We start from the raw sequence: 23023 nt of genomic DNA, 5'->3' as shown, positions 1-23023 counted from the left end.
ATTAATATAATTTACAGAAATGATCCTCAGAAGAATAAAGAGTTGATGGATTTGAACTTGTATTACCTTTTATAAAGAAAAAAAGGGAAAAGAAGAGCTAAAATAGGATCCAAGTTTGTTACCTTTGACACTCTAGCTAGAGAGTGTATAGGACTCTTGGGAATCTCTCCAGAGTAGATGGGAAGTCTTGGTGTGTCCCTACATAGATAGGAGAAATTTGGGTAACTGATGGTTTGTAATAGACATTTGTTGTTTTGTGCTGTCATCCTTCTGTTAACAGTGTCCTAACTTTTTTCAGAAAAAGCATCTTTTATCTCACTTCCAGTTCATATAGTTTATTAGTTTGGATTCCTTTAAGCAGAGCCTGAGATTAGAAGTTGGGTGTAGGGATTTAGTTGGGAGATGATATCAAGAAGCAGAAGTGAGGAAGTAGGGAGAGTATGAAACACATGAAACATGGAAAAGCCAATAGCCAATAGAGTGATTTATCAAGTTCATTATCACTGCGGCAAGTGGGGCTCAATTCTGTCAAAGATCCTATAGGAACTCATTAGAATGTTCCTGGGTATAACCTCTCTGAAGGTTGGGAGGCTACAGAATTATCTGCTATCTCCATCCCTACTTGGTTGAATATTGCCACTAGGGACATTAAATCCCCTGCTCTTTGGGCCTGTGCCCATGTAGAAGTTGAGGAAATTCCCATTGCTTTGGAAAGCCTTGAAGCAGAAAAGTGGAGAAACACAGGGCAGGTGCTTGAGTGTGGTGGGTTCAGTATGCACAGAAAATTCTATCACAGCTGATGCTGAAATCAGAGGTGGCACAAGGGGAAGTGACACAGGGTACCAAAGAGTCTGTTACAGTAGCTTAAGTGGTATTGAGTCCATTTCATGTTCAGGAGCGGGAATATGACTTAACTGGGAAATCAGAATGGTGCATTCCCTGGGGTGTTTGGTTTAAAAATGGGCATGCTACCCTATTTGGACTGATTAGAGTCAGGCCTAAGACTTTTGTTTGTCTACAATAAAAGAGATACTTTCTTATTTTCTGGGGCAGAAGCAATAATGACTAAGTCTGGAGATACAGACTGCCATCTTGCTACCATGTGGATTAGATCTCCGTGAAGAAAGTCAGCACGGAGGAAAGAAGAGTTGAGAAATGGAGGGAGAACAAGTCATATTGACATTATCTGAGTGTTGAATCCAGCAAAGCTTAATTCTCATTTACATAAGCCAAGAATTCCTCCTTCTTCAAACTTATCCTCCCTCACCCTAAGCCAGTTTTTTATAGCTTACAACAGAAAGAAACATGACAGACACAGAATCTCTTTCTAATTGGGTAAGGTCTTGGAGCTTAGATGGTCTCTCTTGGTAGAAGGAAGCCATCTTGCAGAGGGGCAGTTTTGGTACCTGAACTCCTTTGTTAATCAATGAGAGAGACAAGAATCTGCTGAATTATGAAATCTACTTCTGTCCATCTGCAAACATCACGACTTTCCCCTGCAGCTGTAACATCAGATCACTTGATTGTCATTTGCGTTTTTAGTTTCTGGTAACTTTATTGAGAATTGCCTATGCATGTAAAAAGTATTTTTGTTACATTTGCCTAGTGTTTTTAAGTGCTTATAGAAGAAGAGTTTTCTGTTTATCTACTTTGCTGGGACCACTCTTTATTAATTTATGTATTAACTCACTCTATAGCAGATGCCAATGATGGCTGCACTATATTCCCCTGGCTCCATAAATTCACCTACATCAGCAGACAGTTGTTGGCACTTGGTCTGTCGCTGTTTTGCTGCCTGAGGGCTTTCTCTGCCCTGTAGGCACTTGCTCCACTAAAAGCAGGGGCAACTCTACTTTCTCTGTACTGAGGTGGAATGATTTTTGAAGTTTATTTTATCTGATACTAACATAACTACTTCAGCCTTCTTATGGTTACTATTTGCATGGTATATCTTTCCCATCCATTTCCTTTCAACTTGTGCCTTTATATTGAAAGTGCATCTCTTGTAGATAGCATGTTGTTGCGTCTTGCTTTTTTAATTAATTTTACGATCTCTGACTTTCAATAGGAGTATTTAGTTCATTAAAATTTAATGTAGTTACTGATGTGGTTGGATTTAGAGCTATTATTTTATTACTTGTTTTCTGTTTGTTTCTGTTTTTATTCTTTCTTGTCTGCTTTCTTTTTGATTGTTTGATTGATTGATTGATTGATTATTGTTTAGCTATACCACTTCATGTTATTATTATTATTATTGTTATTATTATTTTTGGTGGCTGCTTCATGTAAAATGTAGAACCCATGCAACTTTTTTTTTTTTAACGGAGTCTGGCTCTGTAGCCCAGAATGGAGTGCAGTGTGGCGCAATCTCGGCTCACTGCAAGCTCCGCCTCCCGGGTTCACGCCATTCTCCTGCCTCAGCCTCCTGAGTAGCTGGGACTACAGGCGCCTGCCACCACGCCCGGCTAATTTTTTTGTATTTTTAGTAGAGACGGGGTTTCACCGTGTTAGCCAGGATGGTCTCGATCTCCTGACCTCGTGATCCGCCCACCTCGGCCTCCCAAAGTGCTGGGATTACAGGCGTCCATGCAACTTTATATATCAATTAACCGCCCCCTTTGGCCCTTTACGATATACAGTAGTCTCCCCCGTAACTTGCTGTTTCACTTGCTGCAGTTTCAGTTACCCACAGTCAATTGTAATCCACAAATATTAAATGGAAAATTCCAGAAATAAATAATTCATAAGCTCTAAATTATACACTGTTCTGAGTAGTGTGATGAAAGCCTTGTGCCATCCTACTCCATCCCACCCAGAACATGAATCATCCCTTTGTCCAGTGTATCTATGCTGTATGCTCTACTCACCTGTTATGGTTTTGCTGTGTCCACACCCAAATTTCATTTTGAATTCCCACGTGTTGTGGGAGGGACCCCGTGGGAGGTAATTGAGTCATGGGGGCAGGTCTTTCCTGTGCTGTTCTCGTGATAGTGAATAAGTCTCATGAGATCTGATGGTTTTATAAAGGGGAGCTTCCCTGAATAAGCTCTCTTCTCCTGTCTGCCGCCATGTGAAACGTGTCTTTCACCTTCCGCCATGATTGCCAGGCCTCCGCAGCCACGTGGAACTGTAAGTCCATTAAACTTCTTTCCTTTGTAAATTGCCCAGTTTGGGGTATGTCTTTATCAGCAGTGTGAAAAGGGACTAATACATCACTTATTAGTCACCTAGTAGCCATCTTGGTTATCAGATTGACTGTCATGGTATCATAGTGCTTGCTTCAGGTAACCCTTATTTTACTTAGTAATGGCCCCAAAGTGCAAGAGTAGTGATACTCGCAATTTGGATATGCCAAAGAGAAGCTATAAACTGCTTCCTTTAAGTGGAAAGGTGAAAGTTCCCAACTTACTAAGGAAAGAAAAAAAAAATCACATGCTGAGCTTGCTAAGATCTGTGGTAGGAACAAATCTTCTGTCTGTGAAATCGTGAATAAGGAAAAAGAAATTTATGCTAGTTTTGCTGTTGCACCTCACACTGCAGAAGTTATGGCCACAGTGCATGATGAGTGCTTGGTTAGGATGGAAAAGGCATTAAGTCTGTGAGTGAAAGACATGAATAGATATGTGTTTTGCTTGATGGCAATAGGGTTTGATACTATCTTGTTTTAGGCATCCACTGGAGGTCTTAGAACATATCCCCTGAGGATAAGCGGATACTACTGTAGATGTTATATTTTACAACTACATATATTAAAAACTTCACAAGACAATGTCATAATATTTGCTTTAAATAATGATATTTATCTTTTAAAGAGGAAAAAATGGTCTCTCATATTTACCTATATTAACCACTTCAAAAGCTCTTTATTTCTTTCTGAAGATCTCGGTTTCCATTTGGTTTCATTTTTCTTCCAGTCCAAAAAAAAAGGTTCTTTGACATTTCATATAGTGCAGTTCTCCTTATAGTATTCTACTGCATGGAAATGTCTTTATTTTGCCTTTGTACTTGAAAAGACATTTTCATTGGATATAGAATTCTGAGTTGACAGATTTTTTTTTTTCTTTCAGCACTTTAGAGATGTTTCACTGTCTTCTGATCACCATAGTTTCTGAGGAGGAAATCAGTATATATTAGAATAGTTGTCCCCATATAAGCGATATGCCATTTTTCTTTGGCTACTTTCAAGAAGATTTTTTCTTTATTGTTGCTTTTTGGCAGTTTGACTATGATGTGTCTAAGTGTGGTTTTCTGCAAATTTATCCTTCTGGGCAGCTTTTTTTTTTTTTTCTGAGACAGGGTCTCACTCCATCACCCAGACTGGAGTGTAGGATGCAATCTTGCCTCACTGCAACCTCCGCCTCCCAGGCTCAAGCAATTCTCCTGCTTCAGCCTCCCAAGTAGCTGGGATTACAGGCGCACGCCACTACCGCCCGGCTAATTTTTGTATTTTTAGTAGAGATGGGGTTTCACCATGTTTGCCAGGCTGGTTTCAAACTCCTGACCACAAATGATCCACCTGCCTCGGCCTCCCAAAGTGCTGGGATTACAGGCATGAGCCACTGCGCCCGGCCTTTATGGGCAGCTTGACTCTAAATAATGTCTTTCACCAAATTTCAAAATTTTGGGCCATTAAATTTCAAACATCCCCCTCCCCCCAGCTCCATTCTGTCTGTGTTTTCCTTCTAGGAATCTGATTACGTATGTGTTAGATCTTCTGTCATTGTCCCATAGATCTCCAAGACACTGATAGTTTTAAAAATTGTAAAAAACCTTTGTCCTTCAGACTGGATAATATCTGTTAATCTAAGTTTACAGATTCTTTCTTCTGTCATGTCCAGTTTGCTGTTAAGTCCATCTAGTTAGATTTTTATTTTCAAAATTCCGTCTTTTATTTCAAGAATTTTGATTCTTTTTTAAAGTTTCTATTTTTTGCTGATATTCTTTGCATTTTCACTAATATAAGCATATTTTGTTTCATTTCAGTGAACAGAATTATAAAATCTGCTTTAAAATTCATGTCTGCTAATTTTATCATCTAGATCACTTTGAAATTGATCTTTTTCCTTTTTTTTCTTGAGAGATAGGATCTCACTCTGCCACCCAAGGCTGGAGTACAGTGGTCTGATCATGGCTCCTTGTGGCCTCAACTTCTTGGGCTCAAGTGATCCTCCGTGTGCCTATTATCCGAGTAGCTGGGACAATAAACACATGACACCATACCTGGCTAATTTTAAAATTTTTTGTAGAGATGGGGTCCCACTATGTTACCTAGGCTTGTCTCAAATTCCTGGGCTCAAGTGATCCTCTCATCTTGGCCTCTCAAAGTTCTGGGATTATAGGCATGGGCCATTATGCTCACCTGAATTGATCTTGGCTCATTGTCTTTTCTCTTGAAAATGAACATTTTCCTTGTTCTTAATATGTTGGGCAATTTTGCATTGTGTTGTGGACTCTGTAGAATGTTTTGTAGTTAAGACTCTAGTTTCTACTGTATATCTCCAAAGAGTGTTAATATTTTAAGTGGAAAATTAACTTTGTCAAACTCATACTGTACATGCTTTCTCTTGGCCAGCAGCTGAAATCTCAGCTCATTCTTCTTGTCCTTAGCTGAGGTACTTAGAGTCTCTGCCTCATTCATGTATAGTTCAGGGACTTGGGTAGAGTTCATAAACAGAATTCAGGCCTCTCCCTTTCTGGCTCTCTTTTTTCTCAGTTTCCTTCCACACTTTCCAGGTTCTGTGGTCACTCTGAATTCCATTCTCTAATTCTTCAGGCCAGAAAGACTGCTTTCTATTAGAATTTTAGCCACCCTGTGCAGTGCTGACTTTAGCCTGCCCTCAGGCTAAAATCTGTAACAATGGGAAACTCATCCTCTTCTAGTCCTTCTTCCAAGTTTTAATTCTTACAGAATCTTCTAGCTTTTGTTCACTTTCCAGTGACTTCGGGTCATTTTTTTTTTGTTTATTTTACTTTATTTATTTTGTCCAGAGATTATAAGTAAATATGAGTTCTTATTTTTGAAAAGATTTGTCCTGATAGGTTCTTACTTGGCCATCTGAGACATATCTCGTATAGTATCTTAGTGGGCTTGAGCCCATTTCCCCACATTGTAACCTGATCATTTTGTTGACTTTTCTTATTCTCAGTCTCTCTTCCTCACATATGCTTCCTAAACTGCCTACATTTAAGAGTTTATCATGGTCCAATTTAATGGTGACATAAATTAAGATATACATTTATTAAATCATTTGTACAGTCAAATACATTATTTAGTTTAATCCTCCCAACAGGTCTAAAAAGTGTGCTTTGTGAGAAGAATTTAAATATTATCTCTATTTTACTGGGTTTCATTGTGATTGTATCTTGCATATGATACTAAGTTTAGTAAGTGGCAGAATCCAACTTTAAAACCAGATGTGTCTGATTCTAAAATCTTATAGTACTGTGTGTTTTGGGCTAGTTACTTTACGTTTTTTATCCTTGTTTTCACATATGTAAAATGGGGATGATATAGCAATGAAATATAGAATTATATGTCAGTTAAATGAGATATTGTGAATACATGATATAGTGCAAGCAAAATAGTGGGTATTTATGTTAGCTTTCATTGTATAACAACCTCGAATTCTCAGTGGTTTACAAGAATAAATATTTATTTCTTGTCTCCGGTTCATGTTGTCAACTACTGGTTGGATGCTATGAATCTATGCAGACTGCAGGCTGAGTCTGCTCCATATATCTCTTTATTTTGGAACATGAACTAAAGGAGAGCCTCATGTGCAACATGCCTTTCTTATGGCAGAGGGCACAGGAACTAGAGTACTTTTGGAGTCTTGTAATCTCTCTAAAAGGCTGTGTTCAGAAATGATATACAGCAAATATTCCATTGGTCAAAGCAATTCACGTGTCCAAGCCCCAAATCAGTGGGCTGGGGAGATATATTTTATTCGCAAAGGAGAGAATGAATAATTGCAAACAATAACATAATCTACCACAGATATAATCATGATGTTTTGCTTCTACAATACCACAGTTACTATTTTCCAATAACTGGAGTAGAAGGTGGATCATATAAAGGATATGGCTACTTGAAATGGCAAAAGTACAAAGGAGTATTTTATTACATGCCAAGATAAGAGTTCAGATAAGAGCTGCTATGGGCATTTAGAAAAAGTTAGTGTGAGACACAAGGACTAGGAAAAGTCTCATGAATGAGAGATGGCTTGATCTGGGTCTTGAGAGATGATTCGAATTTAAATAAAAGTCATTTGAAGCAGCTATAGCAAAATGAGCAAAGGTACAGAGTTGGATTAATTTGATCCTGTTACTGGGGTGATTTTGCAGGGAGGATCATTGGAAGCAGGCTGGAGAGACTGAGTATCAGGCAGGAGATAAAAAGGAGACCTTAACAAATTTTAAACAAGATTCAGAATTGAAAAGTTATGTTTTAGGAAGATTGTCCTGGCAATTCTGTAGGAGGGAAGATGGGCGGCAGGGAGTATTTCTCCAGTGTTATACACAACAACCATTCTTCTTTTATGTAAGTTGTACACTGGCTCTGTGAGACGAGCATATCACAAAAATGTGGTGAGCATGACAAATATTTCCTCAATGCATACTTGACTCCCACTGGTAAGAAAACTTAAATTGTCTTACTTGTTTTTCTCAAAATCTCCTGTGTGACTAAATAAAGAGCATGCTTTGGTAGGAGACAATACTTCCCACACAGAAACATAATTAACGCAACATATCAGATAGGCTGGATGGTCAATAAAACATTGCAAACTGGAGGAAAATATTTTTGCACTATCATTTTTTATTTTGCTTTTGAACTAATCAAGGAAAGACAATTTGAACACAATTTTCTTTTGTGCACTTAAAAGTAGAGAAAAGATTTCTAAAATTTTCCATCTTTGAATTTTTTTAGCAAAATACAATGCCCAGAAGCTTTTGGAAGGCAGTGACAGTGGCTGTGGTAAGAATTTCCATCCATTATTTTATCCCATTATTTCTCTGATTTTTTATTGTTACTGGTTTTGGTTCATTAATGACCTGTGATAAATATTTATTATGCAGTGCTGCTCTATTTTGGATTTGAAAATTAGTAACATAAGTTTGAATGAGATTATTTGATTTTCAGAATTGTATTTATGACTTAGCTAAGTGGAAAAACGCTCAACAGTAATGTATGCGTTTATCAACCCTTAAATCCATCACCTAAAAAATTAAGATTTTTTTTCAGATCTATTGGGCCATCGTTATTTATGTCATGAAGACTATATTGCTTCATAATTAATATGATATTGAAACTAGATATCAGAGGATGAAAAGCACTTAAAAATATATGTAGATTAACATCTGGAATCTTGGAGAGTGAAACTGAGGAAGAGAGAAGGGACTGAATATTTATTTACCTTTTCTTGCATGCCAGACACTGTAAAGTGCTATACTCACTTGTTAGAATAACCATTCAATGCAGTTGTTGCTGTTATTATCCTCATCTCGCATATGAGGAAACTTAGGCTCTCCAAGGTGAAGAAAGCTACTCAAGGCCTCATAGTTAATAGTGGGTAAAGCTGGTGTTCAACCTAGATGGGTTTGACTCTAATATCCAATCCCCTTCCATTACATAATGTTGTCTCTCCACATTGCTTTGTTCTCATATTTCCTAATCCTTTGTCAAAGGGAGCTGGATTCCATGTTGAACCTAGAATTTCTGTTTTAGTTAATGGATGGTCTATTTATTAGTGGTCCATGATTTTCAGAAGTTCAAATTTTAAAAAAATTAGTACTATAAACAAGGAAATTAAATTTATAATTTGGTGCTTAAAATATATACTTATATAAAAACAATTATATTACAATAATAATAAAAACAAAAAATATTCAAATATCACCATAAATCATCTCTTAGTTTTCCATGTTGTCTTTTAGTTTTTGACCATGTGCACACACAATTTGGTAAGAGTTATGTTCCTTAATTAAACATTTTAGTAACTATACACTATTTCACTAGGTAGACATAACATCGTTGATTAAGTTATTCCTGTAATGTTTGAAACTTAAGTTGTTTTCAATTTTCTGCTACACTGTAATAAACATTTAAATTCATGTAGTGCTTTTCTTATTTTATATAATTTCTGTGGAATAAATTTCTGGTAGATATTGGGTCAAAGAGCAGCAAAATAAAAAATTAATACAAAATGTTCTACTTACAATTTTTAAGCTTAATGAAATAGAAAGTATTATCATATTGAAATGCTGTTGTGTCAGGGGTTCCCAGTACAACTCTCAGGCTTGATGATTCTCTAGAAGGACTCATGGAACTCAGAAAAGCTATTACAGTCATGATTATGTTTTATTACAGTGAAAGAGTGTAGATTAAAATGAGCAGTGGGAAAAGGTGCATAGCTGAAACCTAGGAGAAACCAGGAACAAGCTTCCCGATGTTGTCTAGCAGTGAAGTTGCAGGGGGGATGCGCTTAATTCGCTCAGTAATGACCTGTGACAATATGTGTGGAGTATTGTGAACCAGAGAAGTTCCCTTGAGGCTTAGTATCCAGGCCTTTTTGGGGGGGTCAGTCACATAGGTATGTAGTGCCCGTGTCATTGACCTTAGCTACTCAATCTCCAGCCCCCTAAAGGCTGGAGGCATGCAATGGCTCCAGTACAGAATGGTTCAAGGTATGAGGCATGCAAAAGCATTCTTATCAGACAGGATATTGCAAGGACTCAGAAGTTCTCTCCCAGGACCATGTCAAGAGCCATTCCTTTTTTTGGATTGTGCAGTTTCATCAGCCAAAGCCTGTTGAGCTAACTCCTTATTACACATTGGTGTAGAAATAGTTCAAGATAGATTGAAAAATCATGATGTCACAATGTTTAAAAAGGCTTGGAAGATTAATTAGTTCAAACTTTACTTTTTTATAGCCTGAGTAACTGTGGCTCAGAGCAGCTAAATTATTACCCAATCACACAGCTAGTTAGTGATAGACAAAATGCATGAGGATTAAGTGGAAGGTTTTCAATGACTTTCCACTTAAAGTCATTGTGTAGGTTTACTGTTAAAATCTTTTTTCCTATTAAAATGCTACCTTATTTGTTCTCAGCTTTTTAGAATGTAGAAATACCACCTATAATGCATGCTTAAAATGCAGATACCCGTGGCTCAACTTCAGAGATTCTTATTTGGTAAATTTAGGTGTGATGTAGGAATTTGCAGTTTTTAACAAAGTTACCCATGTGATTTCTGATACTGGTCAGCTGAGGACCACACTTTGAAAAACATTGTTACGCACTGATGACTGATAAATCTTCCTACAACCCAGATTAAATTATGCCATTGTGTTTTTAAAAGAAAAGTCATTGGCTCTTCACTTTCTGCCTAATTAAGTACCACTTTCTTCGGCCCATCATTTCACTAACTTCCACATTCTAGCCCCAAGTACCTTTCCTCTCGCTATTCCCTAAAGCCCCCAGCAGAATTGACTTTGTGCACTTCCCTGAATGGTTTGTGTGTATTTTTACTCTTATAATTTGTTCCTATTGTAACTTTAATGGTTGCTTCTTGTTTTTGTCTGCCTAGCTTTTTTTCCCCACTCCTTTCTTCTCTGGGAATCTGCCTCTGTCTCACTCCATGTGGTTCTGGGCTGAGTGGGTATGTAGGAGATGGAAAGATTCTCTCAGGCTAGTAATATTTGGACTCATGGAACATGCATGGTTTAAATTAGCATTTGGAGGATGAATACGACTTTGAGAGGAGGAAGACATAGTGAGTTGTGGCTGATGGATGGGAAGGAGTATGTGGTGCAAAATGAAGAAATGTACTTTCAGGCCAGTTGTGGTGTAGGTACTTAGAAATTTTGGTCAGATGAGATGGGTCAGGAGAAAGATTGGAGCTTCAGAAATAGAAAGCATTAATGTGAAAAGATGGTGTGTCCTATATTTTCTATTAAAATTTCTGATTTGCAAATGAGAAAGATGAAAACCTGTTATTCAACAGAAGGAATTCTGCAAACTATGATTTTGAGCACTGGAGTGCTCGTCACCTCTGGATCCTGACTTTGCTTGCCACCTCCTTTATAGTCCTGATGATCCTCATTTTCTTTTTCATGGGCAGAGATAAGAGTTTATTGGTGCCTTCTATTATTCTTCCAATGAATTGATACGGTGTAAACTTTATATACTGTTCCCCTAGGGACCTTTTTAAAATGTCATTTAAAAAATCACATTGAATATTGACTGTTTCTTTCTTGTTCTCTTGACTTAACAATTTTCTTGCTGATTTGGGGGAGGATACAAGAAAGTATGGAGAACAAAGAAAGTGAATATTTAAAAAATGTTTTCTTCCACTCAGAATGGGACAATTTTCTCCAATGGCTCAAAGAAGACATTAAACATCTAATACCTGGTTTTCTAATTCCAAATCTCATGCTTCTTCCAAGAGGGGAGAGTGATTAATGGTACTCAATTGGGAGGTTAAAACATGGTATGTTGTTAAAAATAACCAATACTACTATTTTTTTGCCTTTCAATTTTTGCATTATGAGAATATTTGACCATAATAAAACAGAGCTATTTGTGTTTCAAAAAATGGATGTTTTGTGTTGCGAGGTTTGGGATTCTACAGTCTCTGAGTAGGTGATCTATTTGTCTGGCAAATAATGTCTTCTTTTAATTTGGCATTTGGAGTGCCAGGCTGGTGCAAGGATATTCTCATGTCAGACTATCAGACTAAAATTATGCTGTGTGGAGAAAGAGAGCCACCAGGTAGCGCTCAAGTACTATTCATCAATGTTAGAACATGCCTATGCGGTCAGGTTAGTGTATGATGAAGCAACCAATTTTGCTGAAAAAATAAAAGTACTTAATTTTAAGAACTTTTTCTCATATATGGATGAATTCTAATATAGAACCACAAACTCTGTTATTAAAATCCATTGAAACTAAGATAAAATTTTATTGCTTATCTGCTATGAATACATAGTTTTCTCTTGCACACTGCAAAACAAGATAGGAATTCATAATTATCTTATTGACCAGGTGCTTGAAAATGTATATCAGTAAATAGTGCCTAAAAATCTGTCAGAAAAATGGCCAGAACCCCCATGCAAAGAGGAAAAAGTTTGCATACAGGGTTACTGCGCTGTGAGATGCACTTCTCCCTGGGATTTCTCTGGAGGGGCCTCCTCTTCACCCCAGAGGATGTCTGACTTTGCAAATCCCTTCCAAAAATATGGAAAATGATAAACATTCATACCAATTTTCTAAAAAGATTATATTCTTATTACTAAAGTTAATTTTTCTGAGTACTTTAATATAGCATTTGAATATACTGAAGAAAAATGTATAGTTTCTGTGTGTAATTAAAACTTCTTAGATCTATGCTGAATTAATTCTATTACAGAAAATACCTAACATGGTGATTTGAAAGCATAAAATCAAAATATGTTTGTTATTTTAATGTTAGTTTTATGCTTTTATTATGTGAAATTCTAAACATATGCAAAAGAAAAGAGAATAATACAGCTGATCCTTTGACAATGGGGGTTTGAACTGCATGGGTCCACTTATACAGGAATTGTTTCGATTAAACACATATCTCAATGGATGGAAAATGTGCCTATGTGGGGTGACTTTTTGCTTACAGGGGGTCCACAGGGCTGACTGTGGGTCTTGAGTATATGTGGATTTTGGTATACTCAACAGTCCTAGAGCCAATCCCCTGCATATACATGTACTCATCACTCAACTTCAGTAATTACCAATATTCTGCATCACTGTTTCATCTGTACTGTTCAAGCTTATTTTTTCTTAAGTATTTGAAGTACTTTTAAGTAACAAGAGATCATATCATTTTACCTGTAAATATTTAAGTTTGTATTGCCAATAGATGAGAACTTCAAAAAAACAAACCCACATAATCACAATACTGCTATTCCATTACCCAAGCACTTGATATGTAACTTTGTTTTAAAGCTCAATCAGGCAGTATGCCATCCTCAGTGAGAAAATATTTGTCTTGAGAGTTTGAAATAAGAATATGCTGTAGAATGTTGAATAAATATTGTTTTTAAAAAATAGGTGTCCAGGCGTGGTGGTTCATGCCTGTAATCCCAGCACTTTGGGAGGCTAAGGCAGGCAGATCACCTGAGGTCAGGAGTTTGAGACCAGCCTGGACAACATGGTGAAACCTTGTCTCTACTAAAAATATAAAAATTAGCCAGGCATGGTTGCGCACACCTATAGTTCCAGCTACTTGGGAGGCTGAAGCAGGAGAATCGCTTGAACCTGGGAGGCGGAGTTTGCAGTGAGCCAAGATCATGCCACTGCACTTTAGCCTGGGCGACAGAGTGAGACTCTGTCTCAAAAAAAAAAAAAAAAAAAGTAAAAGATTTTTAAGATAGAATGTATTATATATATTCTACATTTCATTATTTAATTAAGCCTTCTGTATCTCATGTGTGGATCATTGGACAAATGAAAAGCCAAATACATTTCTTGAGATAGGTGAGGTCTTAACTTAGATAAGTGCATATTTCCAACGTGCATACTTCTGTTTATAAGTTAGATAAGTGCATAGCCCTAATGTGCATGTTTCTGTTTTATTGCCGTTGTCGGAATAAAAATCATGAATATGGCTACATTAGCTAAACTCTGCCTGCTGTGAGACTTAAGACTTTTTGATGTGCAGCTCTGTTTATTTTGGCTTGCTTTCTTTTTCAGACTTTATGGGATGTAACGTTCCCTATAAAAGTCTGACATCAATAAGGATAGGAACTGACTCATTACATTTTCTGAAGATAATCAGAGTTTTTAGGCTTTTAGTATTCTCCTCCATGCCCATCCATATTGACAGATTGCTTCAGCCAAGGCAGGCGTGACCACAGAGTTCGTTTGCGTCAAATAGCCAAAGCTTAAGATCATGCCGCAGAGTTCAGCTAAGACCAAGAGTGGAATGCAATTGCCTAGCCTGAATGCGAGTGATATTGCATATCCTTTTAGGAATGTAATGTTTAGATTATATCTAGTGGCAGTGAAGAGTAAACAGACAGCTTTTTTCCTGTAAGACCTTGTAATACTTCCATATTATTTACAACATCATTATTTTAACCCAGTGTATTGCTTGTGTGTGACAACTTTGAAGGATTTTTCCTACCAGACTATTAACTTAAAATATAAAAGAATGCATGGAAAAAATTGCTTATTGGATTAAATTGCTAATCCAATAAGGATAAAGATTTTGACTATCCTGTCTGTATGCCTGCTTTTCTTTATAAAGAATTAAAAAGCATAGGACAAGTAACTTTGTTGCATCAAATATCTCTGAATTTTATCTATTAACTAATTTATGAAATACTTAAACCAAACTTCTATTAGGTAGATAGATTGAATTCTTTGTTCAAATTCAGAAATTCCCCAGCACTTTAAACCTTATGAATTATTTATACTTTGATAAGTATTCACCTATTTTTTTTTCTCCATGCAAGTCTTGATATGGAAGTGAGTAGAGCTGGGTTCTCATCTGAAATTATATAAATATAAAATGTACATATATACACATACAGGCCATCTTAAAAAGCAGATTTATTCAACAGAGTTAGTTCCAGTTAGGTTTTGACTAACGAATCTAAATAATACTAATCAAATTTGTATTAGCAGATGGCCTTAATGTGTCTTTTTTTGCCTGTTCAGGCATAAAAAATGTTCTGCTTAACAAAAAGTATTATCAGAGGTATTTTATTTTGTATAAAACATTATAGGCTAATGTAGAGTTGATTGATTTTATCCAATTTCCCTGAAATGTATCTTCGAATCAAAAAACTTCCAACATAACCATCTACTGAAAATTCCAACGGTAGAAAATGGAAAACTTCCACCTCTGTTAAAAGGATCTACTTTTCTCAAAGATGCAGAAACTTCAGAGTGAGATAGTACTGGGTATGCATTCTAGTTCTGACACTGACCTTGGTTAAGCTACTTACTTTCTCAGAAATCCAATTTCCTCATCCATTAAAAGAGCTTAATACTACCTAATAATAATGGCTATACTGTTTTTTTTGTTTGTTTGTTTGTTTTTTGAGACAGGGTTTCACTGTTACCCAGGCTGGAGTGCAGTGGCATGATCTTGGCTCACTGTCATCTCGACCTCCTGGGCTCAGGTAATCCTCCCACCTCAGCCTCCTGAGTAGCTGGGACCACAGGTGTGCACAACCACACCTGGCTAATCTTATTTTATTTTATTTTTTTTGAGAGGGAGTCTCGCTGTCTCACCTGGCTGGAGTGCAGTGGTATGATCTTGGCTCACTGCAACCTCTGCCTCCACCCGGCTAATTTTTGTATTTTTTTGTAGAGATGGGGTCTTGCCATATTGCCCAGGCTGGTCTTGAAATAACAATACCTTTTAATAACAAGTAATTTAATTTTTTATTTTAATAGCTATATTTTATTGAACCCTGCTCAAACATTGTGCTACTGCAGAAGACATGTTAGTGCCCATTCCACTTTCTTTGGGCCTTTCATGGTGCTCCAGTGAAACCCTAACTGCCAGTATGTGCGTCTCTGTGCCTCAGTGTTTTCCTTCCAGCTCTGAGTAGATATGGACTAAAGTGCTAAGTAATTCATATCCCCAGGAGCAGCCCTCAACTAATGACCTCACCCCTTTGTTGGTGCATAAATATCACAGGTACCTCAACCCTTGGGTGGAATAATTTCTAAGGTGTATTCTTTGCACCACTTTCCCAAAGTTTTCTTACAAAATTAAGCTCCAATTGCCCCTTGTGGTAGCTGCTTTACCCATGTCCTCTTTATTGGTTCTGTTGCTCAATTAGTTCTTCTGCTTCTTTAACATATTCTCTGAAATACCCAAATTTACTAACTTCAAATTTTTGCATTGTGGTCTGCTTCTGGGAAAACTCAAATTAAGACAGCCAGCTACTTTATATTTCACCATATCAGTTTAAAACCATTCTCCCGGCCAGGCACAGTGGGTCATGCCTGCAATCCCAGCACTTTGGGAGGACAAGGAAGGCAGATCACTTAATCCCAGAACTTTGGGAGGCTGAGGAAGGCGGATCACTTGAGTTCAAGACCAGCCTGGGCAACAAGGCCATATCTAATTGCAAGGGACTTTAGGAAATGCCTGCTACCTGGGTAATCAGGTACCTAACAATAATTCTATTATTATAGGAAAAGGGAAGATGGGTTTTTGTAGACACCAGCACTCTCTACCACATCTTTGTAGTAGAGTATGTATTTTTGGCTCCTTGTGAACCTCACTAACTGCAGACAAGGGGACAGAATATGAAACTATCAATCTGTCTGGCATCTTTTATGCAAATCAAGTCACAGAGCTTTTACATACTAATGATAATATCTTGGATTTCATCTCATCTCTTTTTTTTACCCAACCATATACTTACCTAGAAAAATATACCTTCTCCCCTCATAGTTTTATACATTTGTATACAACATCTTGATTTATATATTGATTTATCAGTAATGAATATTTAGATAGAGCCTTGCCTAATCTCTTGTGTATGTCTATTCCACTTTTTACTGAATAACTTCTATTGCTTCATTGGTTGGAAAAAGAGAAGTGAAATGGGAATGAATGAAAGTCATTGCAGGGAGTCTCACATTTCCATACATAAAAACTTCCTAAAAAACAATTTTAGAAAGTAAAATGTTAGAAAGTTGCTGGTGTGCTGATATCTGTTCTCAGGCATGTAAGAAATAGTGTATCATCTCTAAGTATATTTCAAGCAAATACTATACTTATTTATGTATTTATTTTTGTGTTTAGGCAAAGCAGATGGTAATTAATGACTTTCAAAAGTAGGAGGCCTAGGGCCAGGGGCCTCTGTTGCCTGTTCTTTGCCTTAAGGATGGTCCACATTCCTGGGGGTCTGTTACTCCTCTGTACCTACCTGGGAAGATTGTTGTGCAGTCAGTACTATTTTACTCAAGTATCAGGTCTCAATAAGTTTCCAGAGCAGGAATGAGGGAAGAGGTCTTTTGTCATCCAACTATTATACCACTATTTGGTGCACGTGCAACTCGTGGTAAGGCTCCCCATATACTATCTGCTTGAGGCTTATTTGGAAATAAAGAAAGGAGAGGATGTTGGGGTAGGAGGGTAAGTTGTGTTAGGGGCACCATGGGAAAAAGCAGGTTTTTACCCATAGTTTCTGGGTGGGGGTATGGGGAGCTCAAGAGAGGATCAGAGAGGTAGGGCCTAGGTTTGCTACAGTGGACTTGTGATGGTTAATTTTGTCACTTGACTGGGCTGAAGAATGCCCAGATAGCTGGTAAAACATTATTTTTGGGTGTGTCTGTGAGACTGTTTCTGGAAGAGATTAGCATTTGAATTGGTAGACTGAACATAAGAAGGTCGTCCTCACCAATTAGATGATGGGTGGGCATCATTTAATTCGTTGAGGGCCCAAACAGAACAATAAGGCCAAGGAAGGATGAATTTACTCTCTCTCTGTTTGAGCTGGAACATCTGTCCTCTCCTGCTCTTGGTCATTTGCAGTCTTGGTTCCTGGGCCTTCAGACTTCAACTGGGACTTGAGATACCACCCTTTCACTCCACAGTACCCTTCTGCCCCCATTCTTAGGCCTTCAGAGTCAGACTGAATTACAACACTGGCTTTTCTGGTTCTCCACCTTGCAGGTGGCAGACTGTGGAACTTCTTGGCCTCCATAATTGCATGAGTCCTTTTCTATTTTATATATATCCTATTGGTTCCATTTCTTTAGAGAACTCTGACTAATACAGATTTTGGTACCAAAAGTGGTTCCAGAGGAAGAGAATTTTAAGAATAAATTTTCTGGGTAGGTCGAGGACTTCTAGAATTGGCTTTCTAACCTGATTAAAATTGCTAATACTTGATTTCCAGTCGTAAAGAGAACACTTATGGTTCCATGGCATGAACTGTTAATAGAGCTTTGCAAAATATCTGCATTGCTTATTCTTAATCAACCAATTATAAGAAGCAGGGTGATAAGTGACTATATAGTACTTTAAAACATTTTTTTGTAAATTAAAAAATATAGTGACATTAATTGGTTGCTCCTAATGTCTCTGGACAAAGTGGTGAAAGAACAGGGTGAGCTCAGAGATTTGAATTCCCAGCTGATGCACAGCATAAATGACCTAAAAGCTAAGTATGCCCTGAAAGAGAGCCTTATTTCCTGTAGCTGCAGGGCTGGAATTGCTGAAAATCAATGATAGAACGTCATCCTTCCATTGGCTGAATTACAATGCAAGTGGAATTCCCACCTTCACAGGGTGTCTAATGTTGAAGTGAGGGCATTAATTGGGAAAGAATAGGATTCCATAAGTGGAGATGGGCATGTGTGGGAAGATCTTGATGAAGCTGGGGACACTGAGTCTCTAAATTCTGATGAGTCTAGTTTGCCAGTGGAAGAGGTTGCCCCATCCCCGGTGGAAGTAGCTTCTCCACCCATAGTAGTGTCAGCCTTTCCACTGCCATCTGAGGGGATTAACCCTGTTAACAACTCAGCTAACAACTCATGAAAGGTGAGAGAAAATCTTGCCTGAGGAAATGGTAATGGCTTCCCTAAAGCAGTTGCCACACAAAACAATGTTGATTCTCCTCAGTACCACTCCCCACCGCCAACCACTCTTTGCTTCTAGATTTATTACCAAGAAGTGAAGTGACCTGCATAAGATATTTCTATGTAAGTTTATTAAACTCAAGCCCTAGAAGGCCCTTGAAGGTGAGGTACAAAGTGTGACCCATGAGGAAGTACACTACACTCCAATAAAACTACTTGACTTTTCTAATTTATATAAGCAGAAATCCAGGGAAAATCTGTGGGAATTGATATTAAAGGTGTGAAATAATGGTGGAAAAAACATAAAGTTGGATCAGGCCAAATTTATTTATATTGGCCCTCTAAGCAGAGATTCTACATTTATGTTGCAGCTTGGTGAGTTAGAAAGATCTCTAACCGTTTGTTTGTTTGTTTGGCTGAAACATGGACCAAAAGGTAACTCACTGTGAGGAAATTGATATGCCTGACCACCCTTGGTTTAATGTAAAGGAAGGGATTCAAAGACTTAGGGAGATGGGAATGTTAGAGTGGATTTGTCATTTGAGACCTATTCACCCACACTAGGAGGTCCAGAAGACATATTTTTCACCAATACTTTGAAAAAATAAATTTGGCAAGGGACCACCAGCATCCTTGAAGAGCTCAGTGAAATCTGGCCTCTTCTCTGTAGGCCAGATTTTACAGAGGAAACCATAGTCGCTCAATTGGAAATGCCAAATGCAATTGGCGTAGTTGGATCCTGGAGTGAGAGGGGCCAAGTGATGGCGCTCAATTGCCAAAGACAAGGTGGATATAGTTAGTGTAATGAACAGAAGAGTCAAAGCAACAATCGGAACCCTCTGACTTGTTTAGACATAGGGTGTCGGCTAGTTAATCATGGTGTTTCTAGAAGTGAAATAGATAGGAAGCTTACTAAATTCTTACTTTATCCATATAAGCAGAAAAGTTCCAGGTCAAGTGAACAAAGTCTAATCATAAAAACAGAGAATCATGACTCCCTAATCAATTCCCAGATGATGGGGTTCAGGACTCACTACCCCAAAATGTAGCTGTAGGAAATCAGAGTATGCCACCCCAAATGTGCCTCTTTGGCATAAGGACTATTTTAAGCTGTCTCTTGAGAAACTGCAGATATAGAAGAAGCCTTGAAAACAGAGTAGAAGTTATCATTTTCTAAGACAAATTTATATCCACAAAGAGAATCTCCATATATAAAAGTGTTTCCTCTGCACCAGAAGGAGAGGCATGACTAAATAAAAACTCTTAATGGAGAAGGCATTGACTTAAATCTGGAAAACAAATCTTAACCTTGTTTACTATACTTGTTGTAACCTTGTTGTAACCAGCCTTTCCCCACACTCTTATTTTTTTGTTTCAGCAAATGATGATATTTACGTCTGAAGTTTAAACTACTTCTTTGAGATCTACTCTGAGGATTTACTCATGCAGCTGGGTTATCTCCCATGTATACAGAAGGTATACATGTTATTAAACTTCTTTTTGTTTTGTTTTTCACTTGTTAATCTGTTTTTTTTTTTGTTGTTGTTGTTATGGAGAGACCCAGCTAACAACTCATGAAAGGTGAGAGAAAATTATTTTTCCTTTCCTGCACAGACTTGAGCCAGTTTACAGATCCAAAACCTTTTGAATGAAAGGCAGGCTGGATCCCTTGAGGAAGGATCCTGGCACACCACTAAAAATTTATAGCCTTAATGTTTCTCTCAGCCTTCCCCAAAGAGACCTATGGCCTTTTACCAGGGTAACTGTGCATTGGGGAAAGGAAATAATCAGACATTTTGGGGATTATTGGTCACTGTCTCTGAATTGACACTGATTACAGGCGATCCAAAACATCTCCGTGGCCCTCCAGTCAGAGTAGAGGCTTTTGGAAGTCAGATGATCAATGGAATTGTAGCTCAGGTCCATCTCACAGTGGGTCCTTCAACTCTTTCTGTGGTTATTTCCCCAGTTCCTAGCCTCTGGCAGAATCCCCACATCCATTCCCTGATCTGTGGAGTAAGGGCCATTATGATGGGAAAGACCATGTGAAAACCATTAGAACTGCCTCTACCTAGGAAAATAGTAAATCAAAGCAATACTGCATTCCTGGAGGGACTGCAGAGATTAGTGCCACCATGGACTTGAAAGATGCAGGGGTGATGATTCCCACCACATCCCCATTCAACATTTGTATTTGGCCTGTGCAGAAGACAGATGGATATTGGAGAATGACAGTAGACTATTGTAAGCTTAACCAGGTAGTGACTTTGATTACATCTGCTGTACCAGATGTGGTTTTATTGCTTAAGCAAATTAACACATCTCCTGGTATCTGGTATGCAGCTATTGATATGGTGAATGACTTTTTCTCCCTACCTGTCTACAAGACCCATTAGAAGAAGTTTGCTTTCAGCTGGCAAGGCCAACAATATACCTTGTATATCAGGGGTATATCAACTCTCCATGTCTATGGCATAATTTAGTTTTTTGGGATCTTGATGACCTTCCATAAGATATCACACTGGTTCATTACATTGATGACAGTATGCTAAATGGACTTAGTGAGTGAGAGATACTAACTACTCCAGATATATTTTTAAGACATTTGCATGTCAGAGGGTGGGAAATAAGTCTGACTAAAATTCAGGGCCTTTTACTTCAGTAAAATTTCTAGGGATCCAGTGGTGTGGGGTATATCAAGATATCCCTTTTAAGTTAAGGATAAGTTATTGCATCTGGCCCCTCCTACAATCAAGAAAGAGGCACAATACTTACTAGGCCTATTTGGACTTTAGAGGCAATATATTCCTCGTTTAGGTGTGTCACTCCAGCTCATTTACTAAATGGCTCTAACAGTTGCTAGTTTTGAGTGGACCTATAACAAGACAAGGCTCTGCAACAGGTCCAGGCTACTGTACAAGCTGTTCTGCTACTTGGGCCATATGATCCAGAAGATCCAATGGTGCTTGAAGTGTCAGTGGCAGATAAGAATGCTTTTTGGAGTCTTTGACAGGCTCCTATAGGTGAATCACAGTACAGGCCTTTAGGATTAGTTACCATCATCTGCAGGTAACTGCTCTTTTTGTGAGGGACAGTTTTTGCTGCTACTGGGCCTAGTAGAAACTGAATGCTTTCCCTTGGTCCACCAAGTTACCATGTGACCTGAGCTACCCATTATAAACTGGGTATTATCTGACACACCAAGCAATAAAGTTGGGCATGCACGGCAGCACTCCATCATAAAATGGAAGCAGGCCTTGGAGGTATAAGAAAGTTACATGAAGAAGTAGCCCAAATACCCATGGTCCCTACCCCTGCTACATTGCGTTCTCTCTGTGCACCTATGGCCACATGAGGAATTCTCTATGATGAATCAGTTGACCAAGAAAGAGAAGACTTGGGTCTGGTTTATAGATGGCTCTGCATGATGTGCAGGCACGGCCTGAAAGTGGAGAGCTGCAGCACTGCAGCCCCTCACTGCATATCCCTGAAGGAGAGTGGTGAAGGGAAATCCTGTCAGTGCAAAACTTTGGGCAATGCTCCTGGTTGTTTAGTTTGCTTGGAAGAAGAAATGGCCAGACCTGAGATTATATACCGATTTATGGGCTATACCCCGTGGTTTGGCTGAATGGTCAGGGAATTGGAAGGAACATGACTGGAAAATTGGCGACAAAAATATTTGGGGAAAAAGTATGTGGATAGACCTCTCTGAATGGGCCAAAAAAAAGTGAAAATATTGGTGTTTCATGTGAATGCTCACCAAAGGGTGATTTCAGTAGAGGATGATTTTGAAATCAAGTGGATAGGATGACCCATTCTGTGTAGATAACAGTCAACCTCTTTCCCCAGCCACCACTGTCATAATCCAATAGGCTCATGAACAGAGTGTTAAGAGTGGCAGGGTTGGAGGATAAGCATGGGCTCAGCAACATGGATTTCTATTCACCAATGCTAACATGCCTAAAGTCACTGTTCAGTGCCCAATCTGCAAGCAGCAGAGACCAATACTGAGACCATTGATATGGCACCATTCATTGGGATGATCAGCCAGATATCTGGTGGCAGGTTGATTACACTGAACTGCTTCTTTATTCAGCCTACCAATTCAAATGCTAATCTTTGGAATAGATACTCTGAATACAGATTTGCCTTCCCTGCATGAAATGCTTCTGCCAAAACTACTATCCACAGACTTACAGAATGCTTTATCCACTGTCATGGTATTCTATACTGCATTGCTTCTGATTAAGGTACACTTCTCGCAAAAGAAATGTGGCAATGGGCCTGTGGTAGAAGAATTCACTGATCTTACCATGTTCACCACCATCCTGAAGCTGCTGGCTTGATAGGACAATGGAATAGCTTTCTGAAGACCGAGTTACAGCACCAGCTAGAGGGCAAGATTCTCCAGGTTTTTATTATTATTATTATTATTATT

The 23023-nt window shown here is 38.3% G+C and overlaps 1 protein-coding gene across 1 annotated transcript in view; it reads left to right on the top strand.

The window, feature by feature from the left end:
• The first annotated feature begins 7932 nt into the window (after positions 1–7932).
• FILIP1 (filamin A interacting protein 1) overlaps positions 7933–23023 on the top strand; it is a 235642-nt gene continuing 220551 nt past the window's right edge. The window contains exon 1 of the mRNA XM_063724869.1: positions 7933–7975. Within this exon, the coding sequence (XP_063580939.1) occupies positions 7937–7975 (39 nt within the window). The 5' untranslated portion in view covers positions 7933–7936. The remainder of the gene's footprint in view (positions 7976–23023) is intronic.

The sequence above is a fragment of the Pongo abelii genome, chromosome 5 (genome assembly GCF_028885655.2).
Source record: "Pongo abelii isolate AG06213 chromosome 5, NHGRI_mPonAbe1-v2.0_pri, whole genome shotgun sequence".
NCBI classification, from domain to species: domain Eukaryota; kingdom Metazoa; phylum Chordata; class Mammalia; order Primates; family Hominidae; genus Pongo; species Pongo abelii.
This window is presented reverse-complemented; position numbering and strand designations above follow the sequence as displayed.